Source organism: Rhinolophus sinicus, linkage group LG06 (genome assembly GCF_036562045.2).
Source record: "Rhinolophus sinicus isolate RSC01 linkage group LG06, ASM3656204v1, whole genome shotgun sequence".
Classification (NCBI taxonomy): Eukaryota; Metazoa; Chordata; class Mammalia; order Chiroptera; family Rhinolophidae; genus Rhinolophus; species Rhinolophus sinicus.
Genome location: NC_133756.1, coordinates 154170934 through 154192413, shown reverse-complemented (window position 1 = coordinate 154192413; position 21480 = coordinate 154170934). Strand labels below are relative to the sequence as shown.

At 42.6% G+C, this 21480-nt stretch overlaps 1 protein-coding gene and 1 pseudogene across 9 annotated transcripts in view; both read left to right on the top strand.

Moving 5' to 3' along the window:
* Positions 1-8279, top strand: part of AGBL2 (AGBL carboxypeptidase 2) — a 32454-nt gene extending 24175 nt beyond the window's left edge. For 8 of the 9 annotated variants that reach the window (XM_074336394.1, XM_019743690.2, XM_019743687.2 and 5 more), the window contains 5 exons: positions 920-986; positions 2545-2667; positions 3193-3300; positions 5354-5437; positions 7525-8279. In XM_074336394.1, the coding sequence (XP_074192495.1) occupies positions 920-986; positions 2545-2667; positions 3193-3300; positions 5354-5437; positions 7525-7704 (562 nt within the window). In that variant the 3' untranslated portion in view covers positions 7705-8279. Of the gene's footprint in view, positions 1-919; positions 987-2544; positions 2744-3192; positions 3301-5353; positions 5438-7524 lie in introns of those variants that run through there. The other variant, XM_019743697.2, reaches the window with a different exon arrangement.
* Positions 8280-15097: 6818 nt separating this feature from the next.
* Positions 15098-16084, top strand: LOC109453673 (cytochrome b-c1 complex subunit 7; annotated as a pseudogene).
* The last annotated feature ends 5396 nt before the right edge of the window (positions 16085-21480 follow it).

The following is a 21480-nucleotide window of genomic DNA, read 5'->3' as shown; positions in this document are numbered from 1 at the left end:
CTAACACATTTTTTATATGTGGAGGCCGTGTCAAAGAACACAGCTCTCAGTGCTAGCCAACCACACCCCAGGAAAGGGGAAAATAGAATGTGGCCTACGATAAAGGAAGAAAGGCTCGATTATCTGCGTCCTCATTCATCCCAGCCCTTGAAGAAAGGGGGCGGGGACAGTTTGCAGGGGGGAAGACTTTAGATCAGTCTGATGTGCATCCAAATCTTTTGAAGAGGGCATAGGTAGTTGTTTATAATTCCATGTATTAGGTAATTTTTTGCCCCATCTGTTCACAGACTTTTTCTTATATCGAAGACGTAAGAGCTTTAGAGACAAAATATTTGTTGTGGTTTATTATGTGGTGATAAAAATAATATTCCTAGTCTCTGACCTACATATTCTTTGTTATTAAATATATTTATTTGTATGTTGACCACGTTTTTAAAGAGTACCTGGTATCCTTGTTCTCTGAACTGATACTGGCCAGACAGGAATGAACTAGACAAAGTCCCTGCTTTCAAACAAATCACAGTCCCTGGTATTCTCTAGGGCTGCACATTAAGAATCCTACAGCCTCTCACAATCACTGCCAAGGCCAGCTCTGCCCATCTGGCTGGTATTATTTTGTTACATGGATTGCAAACTGCTTGGGGCCAGAGCTCTGCCATGGCCATCTCTGTTTCCTGTGCCTGATGCACTGCCTGGAATGCAGCAGGCACTCTGAATGAATGAATGAATGAATGAATGAATGAATGAATGAATGAACAAACGAACGAATGTGCTTGTCAAGAATTCTTAGTAATTGAAACAGACCGTGCGAGCAAATAGCAAACTAGATATCCTTATCTAATGCGGCTGGTCTGGTAAATGTTCTACTTCTAGACATTAATAACAGATATTTTCCTTTCCTCTCTACTTTTGAAAACAGCACCAGTGGTTCTGACAGCTCCCTCTCAGATGGTCTTCCTGTTCACCTCCTGAGCATAGCACATGAGGTGAGATTATATAGACTCTTACGCTCAGAAGTAGTAGCCTTAAAACATAACAGTACTGGAGAATTTGATAGAATTTTCCAATTATCCTAAGATCTGCAGAAAATATAGCCATAGTGTCCTAACTGGTTATCCCGTTCTGGAGTCTTTCATTTTGTCCTTTATAGCTTTCATGTTAAAAATCTAGGGAGGAACATTTGAAATCTTACTCCCTGGCATATGTTGTCAGTTTGGCTCAAAAATCTCTTACAAAAATTCTCAAAAAAAAAAAAAAAAAAATCAAGGGAAAAAAATGTGAGGATTCCATATTATTCCAAAGTTAACTAAAAGTGAAAAACAAAGTTTAAAAAGTGAAAACCCTGCTGAGATAGAGGTTAAAATTGATACATACATTTTTTTTAAAGGTGTTTCTTTATTCATGTAGTCTTAAATTGTTTTGTTTTGTTTTTTCAAACTTTTATTTATTTTAAGTGTGTTTTTCCAGGACCCATCAGCTCCAAGTCAAGTAGTTGTTTCAATCTAGTTGTGGAGGGCGCAGCTCACAGTGGCCCATGTGGGGATTGAACTGGCGACTTTGTTTTTAAGAGCACCACGATCTAACCAACTGAGCTAAGCCGTAACCCGCCACCCCTTAAATAGTTTTTTAGACTTCCATATATTAAGTAATTTTTTGCCCCCATCTGTTTACAGACTTTTTCTTTTTTTTTAAGTAATTGCAGTTTTTTGTGTGTGTGTTGTTGTTTTTTTTCATTTTTATTGGGGAATATTGGGGAACAGTGTGTTTTTCCAGGATCCATCAGCTCCAAGTCAAGTCGTTGGTTTTTCCTATCTAGTGTAGAGGGCACAGCTCACTGGTCCATGTGGGAATCAAACCGGCGACCTGGATGTTATGAACACTGAGCTCTAAGCAACTGAGCCAACCGGCCGCTCCCAGACTTTTTCTTACATAGGTGATATAAGAGCTTTAGAGACAGCAAAATATTTGTTGTGGTTTAGTATGCACATGATTTCCTAGTTGCATGAAGAACTATCTCCATCATAGGATGAAATTAAGGCTGTGTCAGGAGGACAAATTAGACTAGACCCTACCCTTTCTTGCAGCTCGACTTGCAACAACATCAGATTAAGCTTCACCACACCATGGTACTGAGAAAATTAGTCCTGGGCTTCATTAGCTTAATTATTAAAGCCACCTTGTGGTAACAACCAAACTGAATCTTTTAAGCACACATCTAATAATCATTATTATCTGTACCTGACATTGTTGCTATAGTAATTTGGTTTCATATTATAAATCACAGATATTTGGTCGTTGGTATAGGTCCGTCTTTGGCAATATATCTATAATAGTGGGGTTTCGGGGTGTTAAGTGGGGAGCAGCCTCTGGTAAGGAGATAGTTGAACTGTTTGTCTGTTCTTCAAACCAACAACAATTTAACACTGTGAGGGCTGCACACTGGATTAGCCATTGTGTCATAAGTGTTGTGTGAAGAGTGCTACTTGTAGGTAGGTGTTTCTCTGGAATCCTCAATGACTGATTTCTCTATATTTTCTGGAATAGTTGAATCAGAAGAAGATGTATAAGAAGAAAAAAAAGAAGCCACTTCAGACTAGGAAACAGCGAAATGAACAGTATCAGAAAAATAATATGATACGGGAGTTCAAGTCAACAGACTATGCCCCAGTAAGAAAGCTCTGCTGCGTATGTCCACTGTCTGGTTAAAGAGTATTCCATGGAGGAAGCAGCACAAGGAGATAAGGTTTACTCTAAAGCACAAAGGGAAAGGGGAATGGGGCAGGGAAGCTTTCTAGTCCGAGTTCAGAGCTCTTCAGTGAGTCCTCCGGGCCTCTCTGAGCAGCTTTCAGCCGTGGCCCATAGAGCCTCTACTATACTCTGGTATAGCAAGTCTGGGTTTTGACCACGTCTGGATTTCCAGGGGAAAGAGGAGATACTGGCTGGAGAAGTGGTGGCTGGAGCTAGCCCAGGGTTGCTGGGTATGGAGGGATCAGGCCTGGTCCGGCTAAGAACCCTGGATAGCTCCTTCCTAATCTTTCTCCCGACTGCCACACCCACACCATACCCCTGCTTTCAAAAGGGGAAAATGCTTTCAGAGGTGGGAGTTTTTACTGTTGGGTGAATTGGGTCACTCATGAGTTGGTTAATTGCAATGGATCAATTGAAAAGTATTCTCTTTGCACTCCATTCTAGGAAAGGGCAGAAATTGCTTCTACTCTGCAAAAGCAGCCTACCTTTTTCAAAAATTCAGGGAATACCAGTTCTTCAACAATGAAAAATGAAAAGCCAAGGATGAATGAGGTAGTAATTTTTACTTGACTTTTTTTTTAACTCACCGATGGAAAATTGATTATAAGTTGGTGCAAAAGTGATTGCAGTTTTTGCAATTATTTTTAACCTTTTAAACTGTAATTACTTTTGCACCAACCTAGTAAAACTTTTTATAATATACTTAAAGTGTACAACATAATGATTTGATATATGAATACATTGTGAAAGGATTTCCACCACTGAGTTAGTTAACACATTTATGACCTCACATATTTACCTTTTTTTTTCCTTTTGGTGAGAACACTTAAAATCTACTCTTAGCAAATTTCAGTTATACAATACAGTATTATTAACTATATCACCGTGTTATACGTTAGATCCTAAGACCGTATTCATCTTATAACTGAAAGTTTGTACCCTTCTACCATCCTCCCCTTATTTCCCCCAGCTGCCAGCCCCTGGCAACCACCCTTCTACTCTCTGTTTCTATGAGTTTGAGTTTTTTAGGTTCTACATATAAGTGATACCATGCAGTATTTGTCTTATTTCACTTAGCATAATGCCCTCCAGGTTCATCCATTTTGTGCACACATCCACAAATAGCAGGATTTCCTTCTTCTTTAAGGCTAAATAACATACTGTTTGCAAATATTTTCTCCCATTCCATTGGTTGCCTTTTCTTTTTGCTGATGATTTCCTTTGTGTGGAACCTTTTTGGTTTGATACAGTCTTACATGTTTATTTTTTATTTTATTGTCTTTGCTTTTGATGTCAAATCCAAAATAATCATTGTCAAGGAACTTACCTCCTGTGTTTTCTTCTGAGAGTTTTATGGTTTTAGGTCTTAAATTTAAGTTTTTAATCCATTTTGAGTTGAATTTTTTTGTATGGTATAAGATAGGGGTACATTTTCATTCTTTTGCATGTGGATATCTAGTTTTCCCAACACCATTTATTGAAGAAACTATCGTTTCCCCATTGTATATTCTTGGCTCTTTTGTCAAAAATTAATTGACTATGTATGCAAGAGTTTATTTCTGGCTTCCATATTCTGTTCCATCTTTGATTCTCTGATTTTCCAATTAGCATGTCTCATCCACAGGGTGAAGGACACATGCCCTTTGTGTCACCCTTTACCTGTCAGTGCCACTGCGAGCAGGGGAATATTAAAATTGGTGGGACACTGATTCTGCTTCAGAGTAGACATCACTGAAGTCTGACATCAAATATTGATGCTTTGTGATTTTATACCCAGAATGGAAGACCAGGCTGATTTGCCATCCATCCGTTCATCTAGTCAACAAATTGTGTTGTGTAACCACTACATGCCAGGACCTCTCCTGGAGGCTGGGAATGCCACATTGAACAAAACAGTGCCTGCCTCAGGGACCTTAGAATCTACTGGGGATTTTAACAATTGAACAGGAGTCCATAACAGAGTCGGGTGCAGTGGGAACACAGAGGAGAGGCACCTAACCAACATTTAGTACTTTGGAGTTTTATGGCTATGAACTCGTTGATTCTTTTATGTATAAAAATATGTTTTGGTACAACAGTAGCTAATTCTTAGTGGATAGGGTGTGAAATGGGCCCGCCTCAACTCAGAATGCCACCTGTGCTTACCAATGACATGACAAGGTCCCACTGTGCTACACTGAGGAACCCCCACAGAACACAGTGGTATGGAGGGCCATTTAGTGTCTAGTGTAATCGTGGCCAAGGCACAAGCTTTGCAGTCTTGTAGAGTTCAGATCCCAGCCCCACTATGTAAATTACTATGAGTTACTTAACCACCCTGGGACTCAGTTTCTGCATCTAAAATATTGGGGTAATAACATCTATATCATAAGGTTGTTGGAAAGTGTGTATAAAGTGCCTGGCATACGGTAGACATTCAGTAAATATTAGTTTCCTTCTATTCTTTGAATTACTATTTGAGTTCTGTCTCTCTCTTTGTGTTAGAATATCATAATGAATCAACATGCATGAATAAAAAAAACACTCAAATAATGTATATTGTATATAATCATACTTGGCCAAGTGGAAATTTTAGTAAGGATGTTTTTATTTATTTTGGTCATAGTTAAATGGAAGAGACAAAGGCACCTCCCTGGACCCACCAAAAATGACCACCTCAACTCTGACTAAGAATAAAGAGAGAATGCAGGTATTTCACCTAATACACACACACACACACATAAATACATACATATGAGGTCTGGCAATTAAGTTCGCGAACTCACCCTAGAAAAAGTGCTACATACCTCATTACTGAATATCACTACGGTCACCTTCAAAGTGCTCCCCTTGGGAAGCTATGCACCGACGCCAGTGCCTAGTCTACCTTTCAAAGCAATTTTGGAACTCTTTTTCTGGAATGGCCATCAGAGCTGTCGTCGTGTTACCCTTGATACCTGAATGTCATCAGAAATGTCTCCCTTTCAGTATTGCCTTTATCTTTGGATAAAGAAAGAAGTCTTTAGGGGCCAGATCAGCTGAGTAGGGAGGGTGTTCCAATACAATTGTTTACTGGCTAAAAACTCCCTCACAGACAGTGCTGTGTGAGCTGGTGCATTGTCGTGGTGCAAGAGCCATGAATTGTTGGCGAAAAGTTCAGGTCGTCTAACTTTTTCACGCAGCCTTTTCAGCACTTCCACATAGTAAACTTGGTTAACTGTTTGTCCAGTTGGTACATATTCATAATGAATAATCCCTCTGATATCAAAAAAGGTTAGTAACATCATTGCAACAAGTTCGTGAACTTAATTGTCAGATCTCATTGTCAGTGATTTATGTTGTTTTGAAATGTATTATGTGATTTGGAGGAGTGGTGACCCACAGGCCACAGTTTCACCTTCTCATATTGGCTTGGCTCAGGTGAACATCCAAGGTAATTTGCACCCTCAGGCTACAAACCACCTGACCACCCTGGGGCACAGCCCAGAAGATACCGTAGGACCGAGGAAAGCCCACCCAGAGATAAAAACTTGCCATGGAGAATTTAGTTCTATTTCAACAAACATTTGTTAGGCAGCTATTATTTTGTAACTCCAAGGCAACATTTCAGGTGAAACAGTGATAGTGAATAACGCAGCAGTTCTCAGCCCTCAGAGATGTCAACAACGAACGGGGGTGCCCCCTGCAGCAGTGAGGTGTGCCTCACCGCCAGTGTTACCCGTGATTGTTCAGTACCCAGGTTTGGGAATGATTGGAGTTTTAAAAAGAATAAGTTAGATTGGACGCATGTTTATCCCTGTGTCGTCACTCTTATCACTCTTGCTCATTTGCACTTGCGTATCCTGTCCTGAAAGGGAGGAAAAAGAAGAGAAATAGCCAGGAAGCTGTTGTTTCACACAGCCCTGGGCACGTGGGTGGGAGGGTGCTGCCCACGTGTGCCCAGGTAAAAACTGAAAACTGCTGGATTAATGTACGCACACTAGGTACGGAATGCACAGTTCTCCCAAGGGAAGGTCCCCGCTGCCTTCTTAAATCTGTTGCTTGGGAATGCTCAGGTTCATGTTCTCATTTACCCATCAGCATGTTCCAGAGGACCTACTAGGTGCGGGGCCCTTTTCATCCCTCCCTTAAAGCAGTGATCCTATGTGGGGGTGACAGGATAGTCCAACCACAGTGGTAAAACAGAAGCTGAAGAGCAATGAAAAGAGAGGTTTAAAGAAAGTCAAACCAAAGAGAGTTTGACTGATAAGTGATGTCCTTTTTCCTCATTCAGCTTTCATTGCAAGACGTCTATGGGTGGCCAAAACCATATCCCTAACTGACACATGCTAGTTAGAGTGTAACATGTAACCAGGGATTCAGTTAAACCCAGTGTGCTGGATAAATGCCATCCAAACCTTTGCTTTTACTGCATTTTTTAAAATTCCTGGTGTAATATTTCTCCAACAGAGATGTAGGCATTTAACTTCCATGGCAGGTTGAATAAGGAGAGTTAGAAAAAAAATGGGCCAGTCTCCCACCTTGATAGATCAAGTTTTTCTCTTTTGTGTAATGTTTCTAGTCAGCTTATAAAATGCAGTCCCTGGACTGCTCAGGGCAGTTCACATATTGCCCAGGGGTCGTTGGCTGTCTGCGGGACTTGGGCAAGCACTTGATTCTCCAACATCAGCTACTTAGGTATTTGGGGGAAATGCAACTACGTTTCACTAATTCCTTGTAAAACCAACCCAAACCCTTATCACAACTTTAGAAATTGCAGCATAAAGTAAGTTCAACTTTTATATCTTGTTTGCACAGAGAAAGAAACCAAGATTTACAGTGTCATGCTCTCCAAAGAGAAGCACAAATACCAGCCAGGACCCAGCTCCAGATATGAAGCCAAACTGGTCCAGGAACACATTTCCTGCCACACTGAGAGGCGGCGCCAACGTGGTGTCGGTGTCGTACCCCTCCTTGCACATATACACATACCCGTAGGGAGCCTGGGCCACCCCACACAGACGCTTTTTGACATGTCTTGAGTTAGACACATTATATAACAAGGGGAGTAGTGTGACTGGGGACTACGATCATTTGTGGTAAACGCTTGTGGGTTCATCGTGCGCTGACATTACACTAGGTGCTCACTCTGTGTGCATGCCTTCAAGATGCATACTTCACGAACTGTTTTTTCACAGAATGAAATTTTATTATGATGTATAGAAAAGCTTTCTTTATCAGAAATTGAAGTGTGTGCTATGGCATTACAGCACAGATATACCTCATTTTAACCAATAGATATTCTCTCTAAAATTATGTGCAAATCCACTTTAAAATATCAAAGTCTATTTGAAACATATTCTGGAAGTGTGTGCTATGTTCAAAATGTCTGTGTCAGAGCTCTTAAGTGATGCATGATCTGTCAGACTGTGGTATATCAGGTCTTCTCAGGGTGAGGTGTTCCCACCTACGCAAAATAATTCATTTGTTACCCGGAAGTTAATGTTGCGTCTATTATATTCAACAAAGTTATGTAAGTTTTTTAACCCATTGATTAAAATTCTTTCTAACCAGTTGTTTCATTTGATTGGTTAACTGCATAATCAATGTGAACAGATATTTTATATTTTATGTTCCTCACAAGTACTGTCTGCCTTCTGCAGCCGGTCATATCAATGTGCTAGAGTCAAGTTAGAGAGGGATCACTCCAGTTCATACCAGGCCTCCTATTTTGACTTTACCTTTTTATTCCATTGGATTGAAAGTTTCCTAGTATGTTTTTCATTATTTATTTAAACCCTTTCAGCCACCGCAACTACCTGGGTGACCGGTGATTAGAACCCCATGGCAATACAGGTTCTATTACAATTCCAGTGTCTGTGTCTTTTATTTTTTAATTGCTAGTTTATTTTGAGAACAGCTTTACAGAGAAATTGAGCACATAGTACAGAGTTCCCATGTACTGCCCTATCCCCCACGCACCCCTCACACACATTGTGTGAGTCTTTCTAAGGGGAAGATCTGCCCACGCTCTTTCCATAGGAAGTTGCAAATGGCCTTCTCTTATTTCACACGTGACTCACACCCTAAAACCATTCTTCTGCATTTTAAGTATCCAGAAAGTACGCTGCCAAACCTCCACTTTTTGTCCCTAAAAAGGTATCTTTATTTTTTTAAGTGTATTTCTACCCCAGCTTTTTTTTTTTAAAGGTCTTGATTCATATCGCCAACTGCTTTTCTTCCTTTTTCTTTTTTTTTTAAGGAGGGTACAGCTCACAGTGGCCTATGCGGGGATCAAACCGGCAACCTTGGTATTATTAGCACCACGCTGTAACCAACAGAGCTAACCGGCCACCCCTAAAAAGGTATCTTTAAAGGACAAGTCCCAAAACAGTTACACACTGCTGAGGAAAAACCTTGTTTGAAAGTTGTTCAAAAATACTTGTTTTTGCTCCAAATGATTTTGGAGAAGATTTATAAAAAGCATCCCAGTATGGTGACATTTTTGGAATCAAAAGTCAGAATACTTGATCAGATTTTTTTTAAGTGCTTGTTGAGAGCAAATAGCTTCTTGAGAGATGTGGTGCGGATGCTAAGATACTGAAGGGACAAAAGGAGAGAATCCTTTGCAGCCCAGACACAGCCTCCACATCCAGTAATTGCCAAAAAGCCATGACAGTTCAGTTTTTTCAGCCTGCTCAGCACACAGTCAGTCCTGTAAAGGAGTAGCTGTGTGTTTTCTTTAGAAAGAGAGGGAGGTTTTCCTGCTCAGATTAGAAGTGCCCACAAGGAATTTATATGCTGCGGCATCTCGAAGCCAAAGTGCCTATCTTTGCTCGTTCTGCTTTTGGCAGAAGGCTGCAAGGGGTGACTCTGGCTAGAGAATTTAAAATGGCAAACCAACGTAGTTCATTCTAACTGAACATGATAAATCTCATGCTGCAGGAGAAACAATCTGAAGCATCTTGACCACTACAAGGGAACCGTGAGACTGGCACCAGGGAGAAGTAGAAAAATAGCATTTTGGTCATGTCAGAAGACAGGATCAACTTGACATTCTGCAGTTGTCAACAAAGGTTAGGGATATAGGGGAGGGATAATGAGTGTATTTTAGTGCTTTGGGGTTTTTTGGGGAGTGTTTTCTTTTTTTTAATTTTATTGGGGAATATTGGGGAACAGTGTGTTTCTCCAGGGCCCATCAGCTCCAAGTCATTGTCCTTCAGTCTAGTTGTGGAGGACGCAGCTCAGCTCCAAGTCCAGTTGCCATTTGCAATCTTTAGTTGCAGGGGGCACAGCCCACCCTCCCATGTGGGAAATGAACTGGTAACCTTGTTGTTGAGAGCTCACGTTCTAACCAACTGAACCATGCAGCCGCTCCAGGTTTGTTTTGTTTTTTAATAAACTAAATGCATAGTCACTGATAGTAATTTTTTGAGATTCAAAATTATTTCAGGTGTACACATTTTCTTTAGAAGCCGTACTTTTTGGACCACGGGGTCATAACTGTGGTCCTATTACCATCTGCTGACAGCATACCCCTTTCTGTTTTTGGAGAAGTGACAAAACCTCTTGAAAGTTGTACAAATGAATCTAAGGTAAAGAGATGACAGTAAGTATTACTCTAAAGAAGTTTTTGATGGGACATTAAACAGGAAATCTGTATAGACATAGAGGCCTTCTTGAAAACAAAAATTCTAGATGTTTTTTTCACTTGTCATTAAAAACGTGCAAGAATTTTGGAGAACTTTTTGTACCTGGCCACTATGAAACTACCGTTGAACACCGGTTTAGTTATGTTGTCACCAAATATGATCCCAGCTATTAGCGAAAATACCACACACGCAAAAAATGCTCTGCAGAAATAGAACTGCTAACGTCTGGTTTTCCAGGCTGTTCTCAGACGAGTTCTGGTTTAATTACCTAGAATAGCAGAGATGTTTCCAAAGCACAGACACTTGGCAGCTTCTGCACATGCCGCCTTTGAAGCTGCAAAGCCTATTCTGTCCTTTAAACTACAAAGACAGGCCGTATGGCATGGCTAGGTGTAGCTGAACTACCTTCCCCCAGTGACATGTCTGTCCACTTCTTAGAGGAATACGCCCGGGGCGGATAAGCTCCTCACTGTTCAAGCTTGCTGAGGTCCAACACCTTTCTCCCCTTCTCCTCCCCTTGATGCTGCCTGATCAACTAAAAAGAAGCTCGGAACATATTTTCCCCTTGAAGTGGGTTCCACCTTGGCCCTGGGCAGCTGAGTCACGTGGTCCATGAGAAACAAGCTTCCTGGTGAAATCAGGCTCCAAAAGGCATTGTTTTAATAAGTATGTTAACAGACAAACTCTAGTGACAAAGTAAATGCCACATGTCTAGAGTAACGCTTGATTAATAAGGGACAAAAGAAATGAAGATCCCTAAGAATGTGGAAAGAAAGAATGCTACTCGAAAATTCTGACTCCCTGCCAGCACTCGTACCCTAAGATGGGGGCAATTCCCACAAATTCCTCCGTCAAAAAAGAATACACTGAGCAGTAACTGACTTAGGAACTACAGAGAACGCAATGATGTGTGAGACTCCATTCCTGCCCCTGTGCGTGAAACTCAGGTGGAGAGCAAAGACTAGTGTACAGGAACAAACCGGTCAGGAAGACATTCTGCTGGCTTCAGACTGCTGCAGTGGGTGAGGAGAGACACCAACCTGGAATTTTAAACACCTGGGTTTGTATCCCACCAGGCCGCAGTGATGGTGTTGGGGCGGGGGTGGGGGGGCAGTTGATTAATGGCTCTGGACCTTCATTTCCTGACCTCAAAAGTGAGTGACTATCCAGGTGAAATGAGCTCTAAGTTCCCTTTATTTTTATGAAATCACGTTTATTTGAATAATTCTCTCAGCTATTGATCATACATTGTAATCTTGAGCCTGAAACAGCTTCTTGCTTCAGCCTGGGCCAGTTAGATTTTCTCTCACTCAGTCTCTAGTCCTTAGGGAAACAATGACTCTTCCGTTGCTCTAACTACAGCCCCTCCCATCTTGCCTCCAACCAAGTTTGATACAAGCCATCTCTCCCCATAGTCTCCTGCACTGACTAGTCCTAGACGATTGGATTAAGTGACCAAAACTCACTTCAGCTCAAGCTCCAGTCACTCTCTCCTTGATTTCATTTCCTTCACCCTTCAGCCCAGACTCCAGGGTGCCTTACGTCAGCCACGGTCTTGCCAGCACTCCAGAGCCCTCACCCTCTATCCTTCTGCCACATCCACCTGGTAGTTCCCCAACTTTGGATCCATCCAGCCGTCCCAACCATCTGTTTTCTCTCCTCCTACTCCCAGGCTGCCGTCAAGTGGACCAGGGCCACCACTCATGTATCTCCTGCAGGCTCGGATATTTATCCTCTGCTTCTGAACCTGAAGTTCCCCCACCCTTTATACCTTCTCCATTTCCTCAAGTCCCCTGCTCCCTCTCTGCTACCTCCCAGCAAACAACCTTGCTAGGAGGTGGTGGTTAAAAAGCTGGGTTCTGGTGGGGTGGGGATGGCGGGTAGAGAGAACTACACAGGAATTCTGGACTCTCTTTAGTAGGTTTGTTTCTGTACTGGTATTGGCAAGATGATTCTGAAACTATTTTAGCTGTATTATGTGATTGAGCAAATCAATAAATGTGTTGATGTTAAGAGCCAGGGTTCTCACTCTGGAAGAAGAAACATATAAATATTTAATGGAGGGAAATAAGGAAAAAAAACCCATGAAAATGGATTGGAATTGGAGATACCAGTGTGAACTCAATTTCTAAAATATGCATATGTATGTATATTCAGATGTGTATATACAGGTATGTATGTATAGTCAGCTCTGTCTGCTAAACGGGCCTGAAACCAAATATACCCCATTAGCAATAAGCACATTTTGCGCTGAGCTCTTGTTCTCTAATACCATTCCCCACTAAAAGGAATCAGGGTTCATTAGAGAAATGGCTGCTGCCAAGGTAGGGCACTGTAGCTATGAGATGAGGGGCCTGGACATTTTGTCATGCCAAAATGGAAGAAAGTACTTTTTTTAAAAAAGGCATGTCACAGGACAAAAGAGCCAGCTTAGATATTTTGGATATTTGGGGTGAAATAAAATACATTATTCAAGTTAATTTCACATGGTTTTTTTTTCTTTTTTAATGTAGCTACTAAAAATATTGCGACTATATATGTGGCTGGCATTATATTTCTATTGGACATCACTGTTCTAGAATATTCATCTCACAATGAATGGTGGCCTCTTGTCTTCTGCAACATCACTTACCTTGGCTCCCTGAATGCACTCTGGGCTCCGGCCTTCTCCCTGCCTGGGTGATCTCCCCCCTCCCTTGGTGCCTGTACTTGGTGCCTGGCCTCTCCCTCACCCCAGACCACTAGGTTCAACGGTCTCCCCTCCATCTCCACTTCCTTCCCTCTGTACCTCAAAGGCAGCATGCCCCAAATGGAATTACTTCATTGTATTTTCCTTAGCCAGAGCCTCCCTCCGTATCCTCTCTCAGTAAATAGTATCGCCATCATTACATTGCCATGTCTGTAACCTCAGCACTGCTAGTCGCCCTCCCCTGTATCTCCACGTCCAGTCAGAGATCACATTCTATAGACTCTGCCCCCTTAGTAAATCCATAAACTTCTCTCCACCCCCTTAGTTCAGGTTATCATTGTTCTAAACTATTAAATCTGGTCTCCAGCCTCCAGTCTCATGGATCCTGAACTTTCTTTGACAGAGCAGCCAACGTGAGCTGATTACAAGGCAAGTCTGATCGTGTTAGCCCTCTTGCAGGTACCTCTCTCCTGCAGGACAATCCATCTCTGTCTGATATGGCCCGGCTGCCCCCTCAGCCTCCAAATCTGAATTCCCTATGAATCTGGAACATTGACCGCCTCTCTCTGATCCCTCCACACTCCCTTCCATTACTTCCATTACTCTTTCAAGACTCAGTGAAGAGTCAATTATACCACAATAAAAAAATTAAAAATCTCAGCTTAAATATAGCCCACTATTTGAAACTAGCGTTGATACCGTTTTGCAGGCAGGACTCACCAATCCTTCCTTTGCGTCCTACGGACTTCTACCTCAGCTCCTGAAACATGTTAGTACACAATTTGTTTACTTGTCTGCCTTTCCTAATTAGAGTGATTTCGACTCTGGCCCACAGGAGGGGGAAAAAAACTCAAGCAAAATGCAGTTATTGCTTTACATAAACAAGTAGTCCAGATATAGGGCAACTCCAGGACTTGTTAATTTATTCAGCAGCTCACTGGCGTCATCAAAGATCCAGGCCTTATCGTCTTCCGGTTCTGCCACCTTCAGCGCCAGCTTTGTCCAACTTTGTTGGCTGTATGGCTGCGACAGATCCAGGCAAACCACCAGACCCAACAATGCCCAGTGAAAGAGAACACCTGCCTCTGTGTGTCTTTTTTATTTTTCAGAACCTTTTTATTTTGGTAATTTTTGATTTACGGAAAAGTTGCAAAATAGAGTTCCTATGTAGCCTCACTTAGTTTCAGTTTCTCTTAATGTTATCACCTTACGTTACGATGGCACATTTGTCAAAACCAAGAAAACACTGCTACATTACTATTAACTAAACTCTGGACTTTATTTGGATTTCACCAGTGTTTCCCTTAATGTCCTTTGTCTCTTCCAGGATCCAATCCAGAACTTACATTTCATTGTCATGTCTCCTTAGTCTCTTCCCAGTCTTTATTTTCCATAACTGATAGCTTTGAGAAGTACTGGTTAGAGACTTTGTAGAACGGTCCTCAAATTGTGTTTGTCTGATGTTTTCTCACTATTTGACTGGGGTTGTGGGTTTTTGGAAGGATTACTACAGAGAAGTGCCCTTCTCATCACATTAATTAGGGGCACTTGCTGTCCACATGACATCACTAGTGATTATGTGTCTCTTTGTAATGCCAGGAAAACCTTCCCAGAAGCCCTACAGAGGATTTCTGTTTATGCCACATTGGCCATAATCCATCGGCTTTGATATGAAAGTAATTCTAAGCATCGTAGAATGAGTTGACAAGTATTTCCTCCCTCTATTTTCTGAAAGAATTTTGCAAGATTGATATATATATATATATATATATATATTTTTTTTTTTATTTTTTTTTTTTCCTTTTTTTTTTTTTTCTGTTCGATAGAACTTAGAAATAAAACTATTTGGGCCAAGGTTTTTCTTTGTGGAAGATTTTAAATTACTAACTCAATTTATTTTCTTATTATCATCTAATCAGTTTTTCAGTGTCTCCTTGAATCAATTTTGATAATTTGTATCTTTTTAGTAATATGTCCATTTCACCTAAATTATCTAATTTGTTGGCATAAAGTTGTTCATAATATTGCTTTCTAACCCTTTTTCATTTCTGCCCGGTCTATGTTGATGTCTCGTATTACACTCCTAATTTTGGTCCTTTGTCTGTTCCTTCTTTTTTTTATGGTCAGTCCAGCTAACGATTTGTGTTGTCACAAGCCCAGGAATCATCTCCTGCTGAAGCCACATAGATGCAGAGATCTTCACCTGCACAGTTACTGGAGCTCTTCAGTCTCCATATTTTGTCAGTGGAGGAAACTTAAGCCTGGAGAGGGGCATGAACCCAACATTTAGTGAAAACCATAAAGCAAATAAGAACAGCACTTCTGGGTTTCTGACTCCCAGCCAAGTGACATTCCCATTTCTACTGTCTGTTCCCTGTTTAAAAACCTATAGGGCTCCCATGGCCTCATCATCAAAACATCCAGGACCTTCCTTTTTCACCTATCCTACCTCAGTCCCAACCATCCCTGCTACACAAATTCTCTTCCATTGAAGTCACGTTCCTGGCTGCCTCCAGCACTGCTCGTGTGGTTTCCCCCAGCCAGGACCCAGCAACTAGATGAAGACTCTCAAAAAATATTTATTTAAAGGACTTACCCAGTAGGCAATGCTTCATTCATGGGCCAAAATGGTGAGCAGACCTGCTGTTGCAGCATCAAGCTGGTGGCTAGAGGGTATTCGAAAATGGAATTACAATGCCGCAGGGTTCAATTAACTGGGGTTAATGCGCAATAACAATACATGAAGATGTAAAAGAAGCAATAAGAAGGTTTCCTGAGAACTTGTATAATGACAGGGTGTTTCGAATTAAGAGAGCATTGGACCTGACCATGATGCAGCAGATCTTGCCTAAAGAGCAGTGGACAAAATGTGAAGAGGATAAATTCTACCTTGAGCCATATCTGAAAGAGGTTATTTGGGAAAGAAAAGAGAGAGAAGAATGGGCAAAGAAATAACCATGTACTGGAAATGTTTGGATGCAGCTGACCTCAAAGTATTTTTATGATGTTGTGTAACTCTGAAATGTACAATTTAGAATTATCTGGGCTCCAAATGTATTATTTTATTTTTTTACATTTTTTAAAAAGATTTTATTGCGGAAGGGGAACAGGACTTTATTGGGGAAGAGTGTGTACTTCCAGGACTTTTTTCCAAGTCAAGTTGTTGTCCTTTCAGTCTTAGCTGTAGAGGGCGCAGCTCAGCTCCAGGTCCAGTTGCCGGGGGCACAGCCCACCATCCCTTGTGGGAGTCAAACCGACAACCTTGTGGTTGAGAGGGTGCACTCCAACCAACTGAGCCATTCGGGAGCTCAGTGGCAGCTCAGCTCAAGGTGCTGTGTTCAATCTTAGCTGCAGGGGGCACAGCCCACCATCCTTTGCAGGAGTCGAGGCGTTGAACCAGCAACCTTGTGGTTGAGAGCCCACTGGCCCATGTGGGAATCAAATCGGCAGCCTTTGGAGTTAGGAGCATGGAGCGCCAACCACCTGAGCCACCGGGCCGGCCCCCAAATGTGTTACTTTAAATAAATGTCTATTATAATTTTTAAAAAATGTATTGAATGAGAGGATGGATGGATGGATGAATTTGCTATTCAAAACTTGGTTCAGTTTCTACTTCTTCTATGAAGCCCACTTAGATCTCAATCTGCTGTCACGGATTTCTCCATTCTCTGCTTTCCCTGTGCACCTGTGCATTGGTGATACAATTCAGTCCTCAACAGTTTCATGTATCGGACCTTTCTGTCCCTCACTAGACTGTACATCCTGCAGGATCCATGTGGTATGAAATTCAGTTCCCAGCCCCATGACAGGAGTTGTATTTCTAGCTGTGTAACCTGGCGGAGTCACTAACCTTTCTGAAGTTGTCTTCTCATCTTTAAAATCAGAGATGATCCCTTGCCAGCCCACGTCACAAGATTGTCATGACAATCAAATGAGATAATAATGTATGCGAAGAAACACAGGAAGTTGTGACCTGTTCTAAAAATATGAGGTGTTTGGCATTATAGTAGGTTCAGTCTTGACTGATTGAAGATGAGAGAACCAACATTTAGTGAAAACCTGCCAAGTTCTGAAAATGGCAACTGGACTTGGAGCTGAGCTGTGCCCTCCACAACTAGATTGAATGACAACTACTTGGAGCTGATGGGCCCTGGAGAAACACACTGTTCCCCAATATTCCCCAATAAAATTTAAAAAAAACAAGTTGATTGTATAAAAAAATTAATTAATCAGTACTTTGGAAGGTGATAAAGGCTAGGGAGAAAAATAAACCAAGGAGGGGGAATAGGGAATGCCAGACTGCTTTTGAAACTTATTACAATGAACCAATGAAGGAGGTGTATTCACCCCAACTTCAGCATAAACCGGTTAAATCACTTACCCAAGGCTGTCAACTACCAAGTGGCAGAATCAGAATTGGAAAATGGGAAAAAAAGTTACAGGATCTTCGATCTCTCTCCCAGGTCAGACTGCCTGTCAGCCCGGGAGTCTCTTAACTGGCAAAAGCTCTCATCTGTCCCTGGGCTTCTTATTATTATTGACCTCTTGGCAGCTTTTGACATTACTGACCATCCCTACCTTTTCCAAAGTTTCACTTTGTTGACACTATGCTGTTCTAGTTCTGTTTCCCTTCTTAATTAGTTCTGCCCCTTTTCACTTATTCCTCTCACCACTTGAATATGAGTCACCAAATACAACCCATCTTCTGGTCACCATATTGAACTATGCATATATCAGGAAACACCATTCATTCATATCATAGGCTTTGTGAATGCACTTTCTGGAGTTGTACCATGCACAGGTTGGGCAACTGTTTATAGCAACCCTGAGTTTTGCACTTCTCTTATCTATGCTACTGACTTCAGTTCCCTTTCCTCTGCAGATTCTTCCCCAAACTTGGTGGGCGGCTTCTGCCCTGCACCATTGGAGAATATGGTAGAGCAGCCTGCATCCCCCACAACCAGCCACCCTCGCAAGAGGCTCTGTACGTCTCAGTGCCCACAGGCATCAGTGGGGCAGAGACAGTGGATATTTTGTTGGCACCACCAATGCACAAATTCATGAATAAAGAGTCCCCTTGCTAAATGGTCTCTTTGGTTAGGTATCAGACATTTTCTGGTTAGACACTGTTGTTTAGATATCAATTGTATTGATGTCTAAAACTGTCTAGATTTAGTTAGAAGTAACTGGTAAGTTTCTTATAACTCTAAAAGCTACAATTTGATATGATATTTTTGAGGGCCAGGATGAGTAGGCATATTATATCATTTCAATCCTCACAACAAGAGTATGAAGTAGACATTACCATACTAATTAGTCTAAGATTCAAAGAAGTCCTGTGATTTGCCTAAAGTCACACCATTAGTAACTGGTAGAGGTGGAATTTGCACCAGGTCCATTGAACTCTGAAGACCATGATCCTTCCTACTCTATAAACTGCCCCCCCAAATGACCTAGCACTGTGCTAAGTACAAGACAATAGTAACTAAAATCAACTTTTGTAGTTCAATAAACAGTTTTTAAAAAACCTTATGTGCACAATTTCACTTACTGCTCAATAATTCTGAGAGGTAAGTATTAGTGCTATTCTTTGATTTAGATACAAAAACTGAATACGGAAGAGAAATGCCTTCTGAATCACTGGGATACAAAAGAAAGCCAGGATTCAAATGCAGGTCTTCTGGGTACTTCATTCTCTGTGCCACGCTCTGGCTCACTAGTGTTGTTTGATGCAGAACATGTGAGTTGCGGAGCAACGGGGTGTGGGGATAGAGCCCCAGAGAGCAGTTTCCAGGCTCTCGGCCTCATATGGAGGGGTGCTGGCTCAGGTGATAGATGGCCATCAGCTGTGGCTAGTTGGCCGTCAGCTGTAACCACTGAGCAATTGGCCACTAATATAACTGCTGCGGCTACGGAGGGAAGAAGAGCAGAGTCGAGGAAAGTGTAAGAGACTTGTCAGTCGGTTGGCAGAAAAGCGGACAGCAGGTCGCACGTCGTGTGAACCCAGCCTCCAGTGAGAGCACAGTGGTATGACTCCCCTACCTATGGCTCCGTGGGTGTTCCTTTTGGGCCTAGCCACATCCTGCATTCTTATGTGGGGAGCGGGAGTAGAGACCCAGCAGGCTGCCCCACACGACACCTGTGTTCTTCTTCAGAGAGCGGGAGCAGAGAGCCCGCATGATACCCTGCACGACACGGGGTAAGGACAATGCCTTTTTCTTTTTGCCTCCAATAGCCTGTTGTTGTCACACAGCAGCATGCCTGCCTGTCCCCTCGTACCTACCCCTAAAAAGAAAGAAGAGTCTGTGAGACTATTGCTTTCAGGGACATTACTTCACCTTTATGCCATCTTCTTGTTTGGCCCCAAAGGATGGCTGGCTGGCCTAGGACAGGGAAGATTCCTCAAGAAAGGGAAAACCTAAGACAGGCACAGTCATGTGGGGACCACCAGGAGAATTCACGGGGTTGATAGAGGTGGGAACAGCCCCCCCCATCTTCCCCCGTCTAAGGAGAGCCTCTGCCTCTGTGGCTGCATTCCTTCCCACAGCCTACTTGGAATGTGATAACATCAGTTCTCCATCTCAGTAAGGTTTCAACATAAAGGTTTTGTCCCCTGGGGAGGTACAAACAATAATTATTTATACATCATGGGACTTTCAACAGGCAAGGGTGACTGGTTTGAACCAGTTTTCTGGTATGGTGTATGGGACACAGACCGTAGAAAAAACAATGCTACTTCCTTGTATGTGCATCAGTAAAAGCCACAAGATGGCCCTATTCGGGGCTCTCAGTCCTTTGAGGATGTAAGAACTTTGGCCCCTGTTTCAAAACTTTCTTGATTTCTGTTTCTTTCTTAACCCTTCGCCGCCCCTTCTCGTTCTCTCACTGCCCATGTTGTGCTGGACACGACAGCCTGTGACCTCGTAGTTGGTGGTCACGGTGGGGACAGAGACCCAGAGAGCAGTTTCCAGGCTCTCGGCCTCACGTGGAGAGATGCTGGCTCGGGTAGTAGGTGGCCATCAGCTGTAACCAGTTAGCCATTAGCCACTAATATAACTGCCGTGGCTACGCTAGGCGGTGGGTTGGTTGGCAGAGAAGCAGACGGCAGGTTGTGGATCGTGTGGCTCCTGCTTTCCTTGTCTCCAACCCAGCTGCCAGCAAAAATATAGTGATATGACTCACCTATCTATGGCTCCGTTGGTGTTCCTTTTTGGCCTCACCATATCCTGCGTTCCTATGTTGGGAGTGGGACCAGAGACCCCTCATGACAGTCACATAGGGTGGTCAGGTAACCGGAGCCTGCAGCTGGAGAGAACAACCTTGAGCCACATCCCTCAGCCAATACAAAACAATGAGTGGACAGAACCATAATCGCAGGACATAAGCGGCTCAGGAAAAGTTTCTAAAGTAGCGCATGCCTCTTTAGTTGAAAGAGCTGTCCTATAATTAACTTTTTCTCATTGGCATAGTAAAAAACACTCCCCTTGGTGGAGATTTAAGGTGACAATGAGACATGCGAAGCATGAAGTAGCAAATAGGGACAGTGTAGGACCCGCCTCAACATACTCTGGGGAGAGAAAAAGAGCTTATAAAACCCCTATACCTATAAATCTTGGAGAGCCACATCCATTCTCTTTTGGAGTGTGCTCCCTACGTGTATCAAGCTTTTTTGCTTTAACGAACCTTTCTCTCTGCAAAACTGTTTCACCGTGTTGATTTCCATCTTGAGAGGGGGAAAAACCCGTGCGCCAGTAACATCCCGATGGGCACGTAAGAATTTGTTCTTTCATGAGCACCTAGCAGGTGCCAGGTACTGAATATACAATGAAAGAAGGCTGTCCCGGTTCCCGAACTCACAGAGCTTACGGTCTAGTGGACAGGAACTGATAAAAATAAATTTCAGACAATGATGTGTGCTACAGGATGATGTGGTAGGAAATAAAGGGGAGATAAATTTATAGAGATCAGAGAAGGCATTTCTGACAAGTTAACATTAATTGAATGAATGCATGAATAGCAACCTGCTGATAGATTCCTTATTCGCTATCAGATTTATCTAGTTTTTATTGGCCATTAGATTATGGTTTTAACACCGAATACCCTTTGGACCTTATGTTGCTGGTGACCAAAAGGCAAGTGCAAGGGCGAAGCATAACGAAGAATCCTTTGAACTCTTTATATTCTTCTGACCTTGCCTTAGCTGTCAGGGTCGCACCCCCATTGCCACGCCCATTCTCCTTCCGGGCGCTTCCGGCCTGCGCAAGCGCAAGAGAAACTGTCGTTCCTAGTGGAGGGCGCAGAGCCCACCACGAAACGCATGCGCCCCTGGCCCGTAAGCCCCGCCCCGCCCCCTGCCCAGGCTCGCGAGCGCCTGCCGTTTCTCGGGGCGGGGCGGTAGGCGGGGACTGGGCGGGGAGGCGCGCTGCGTGCGCG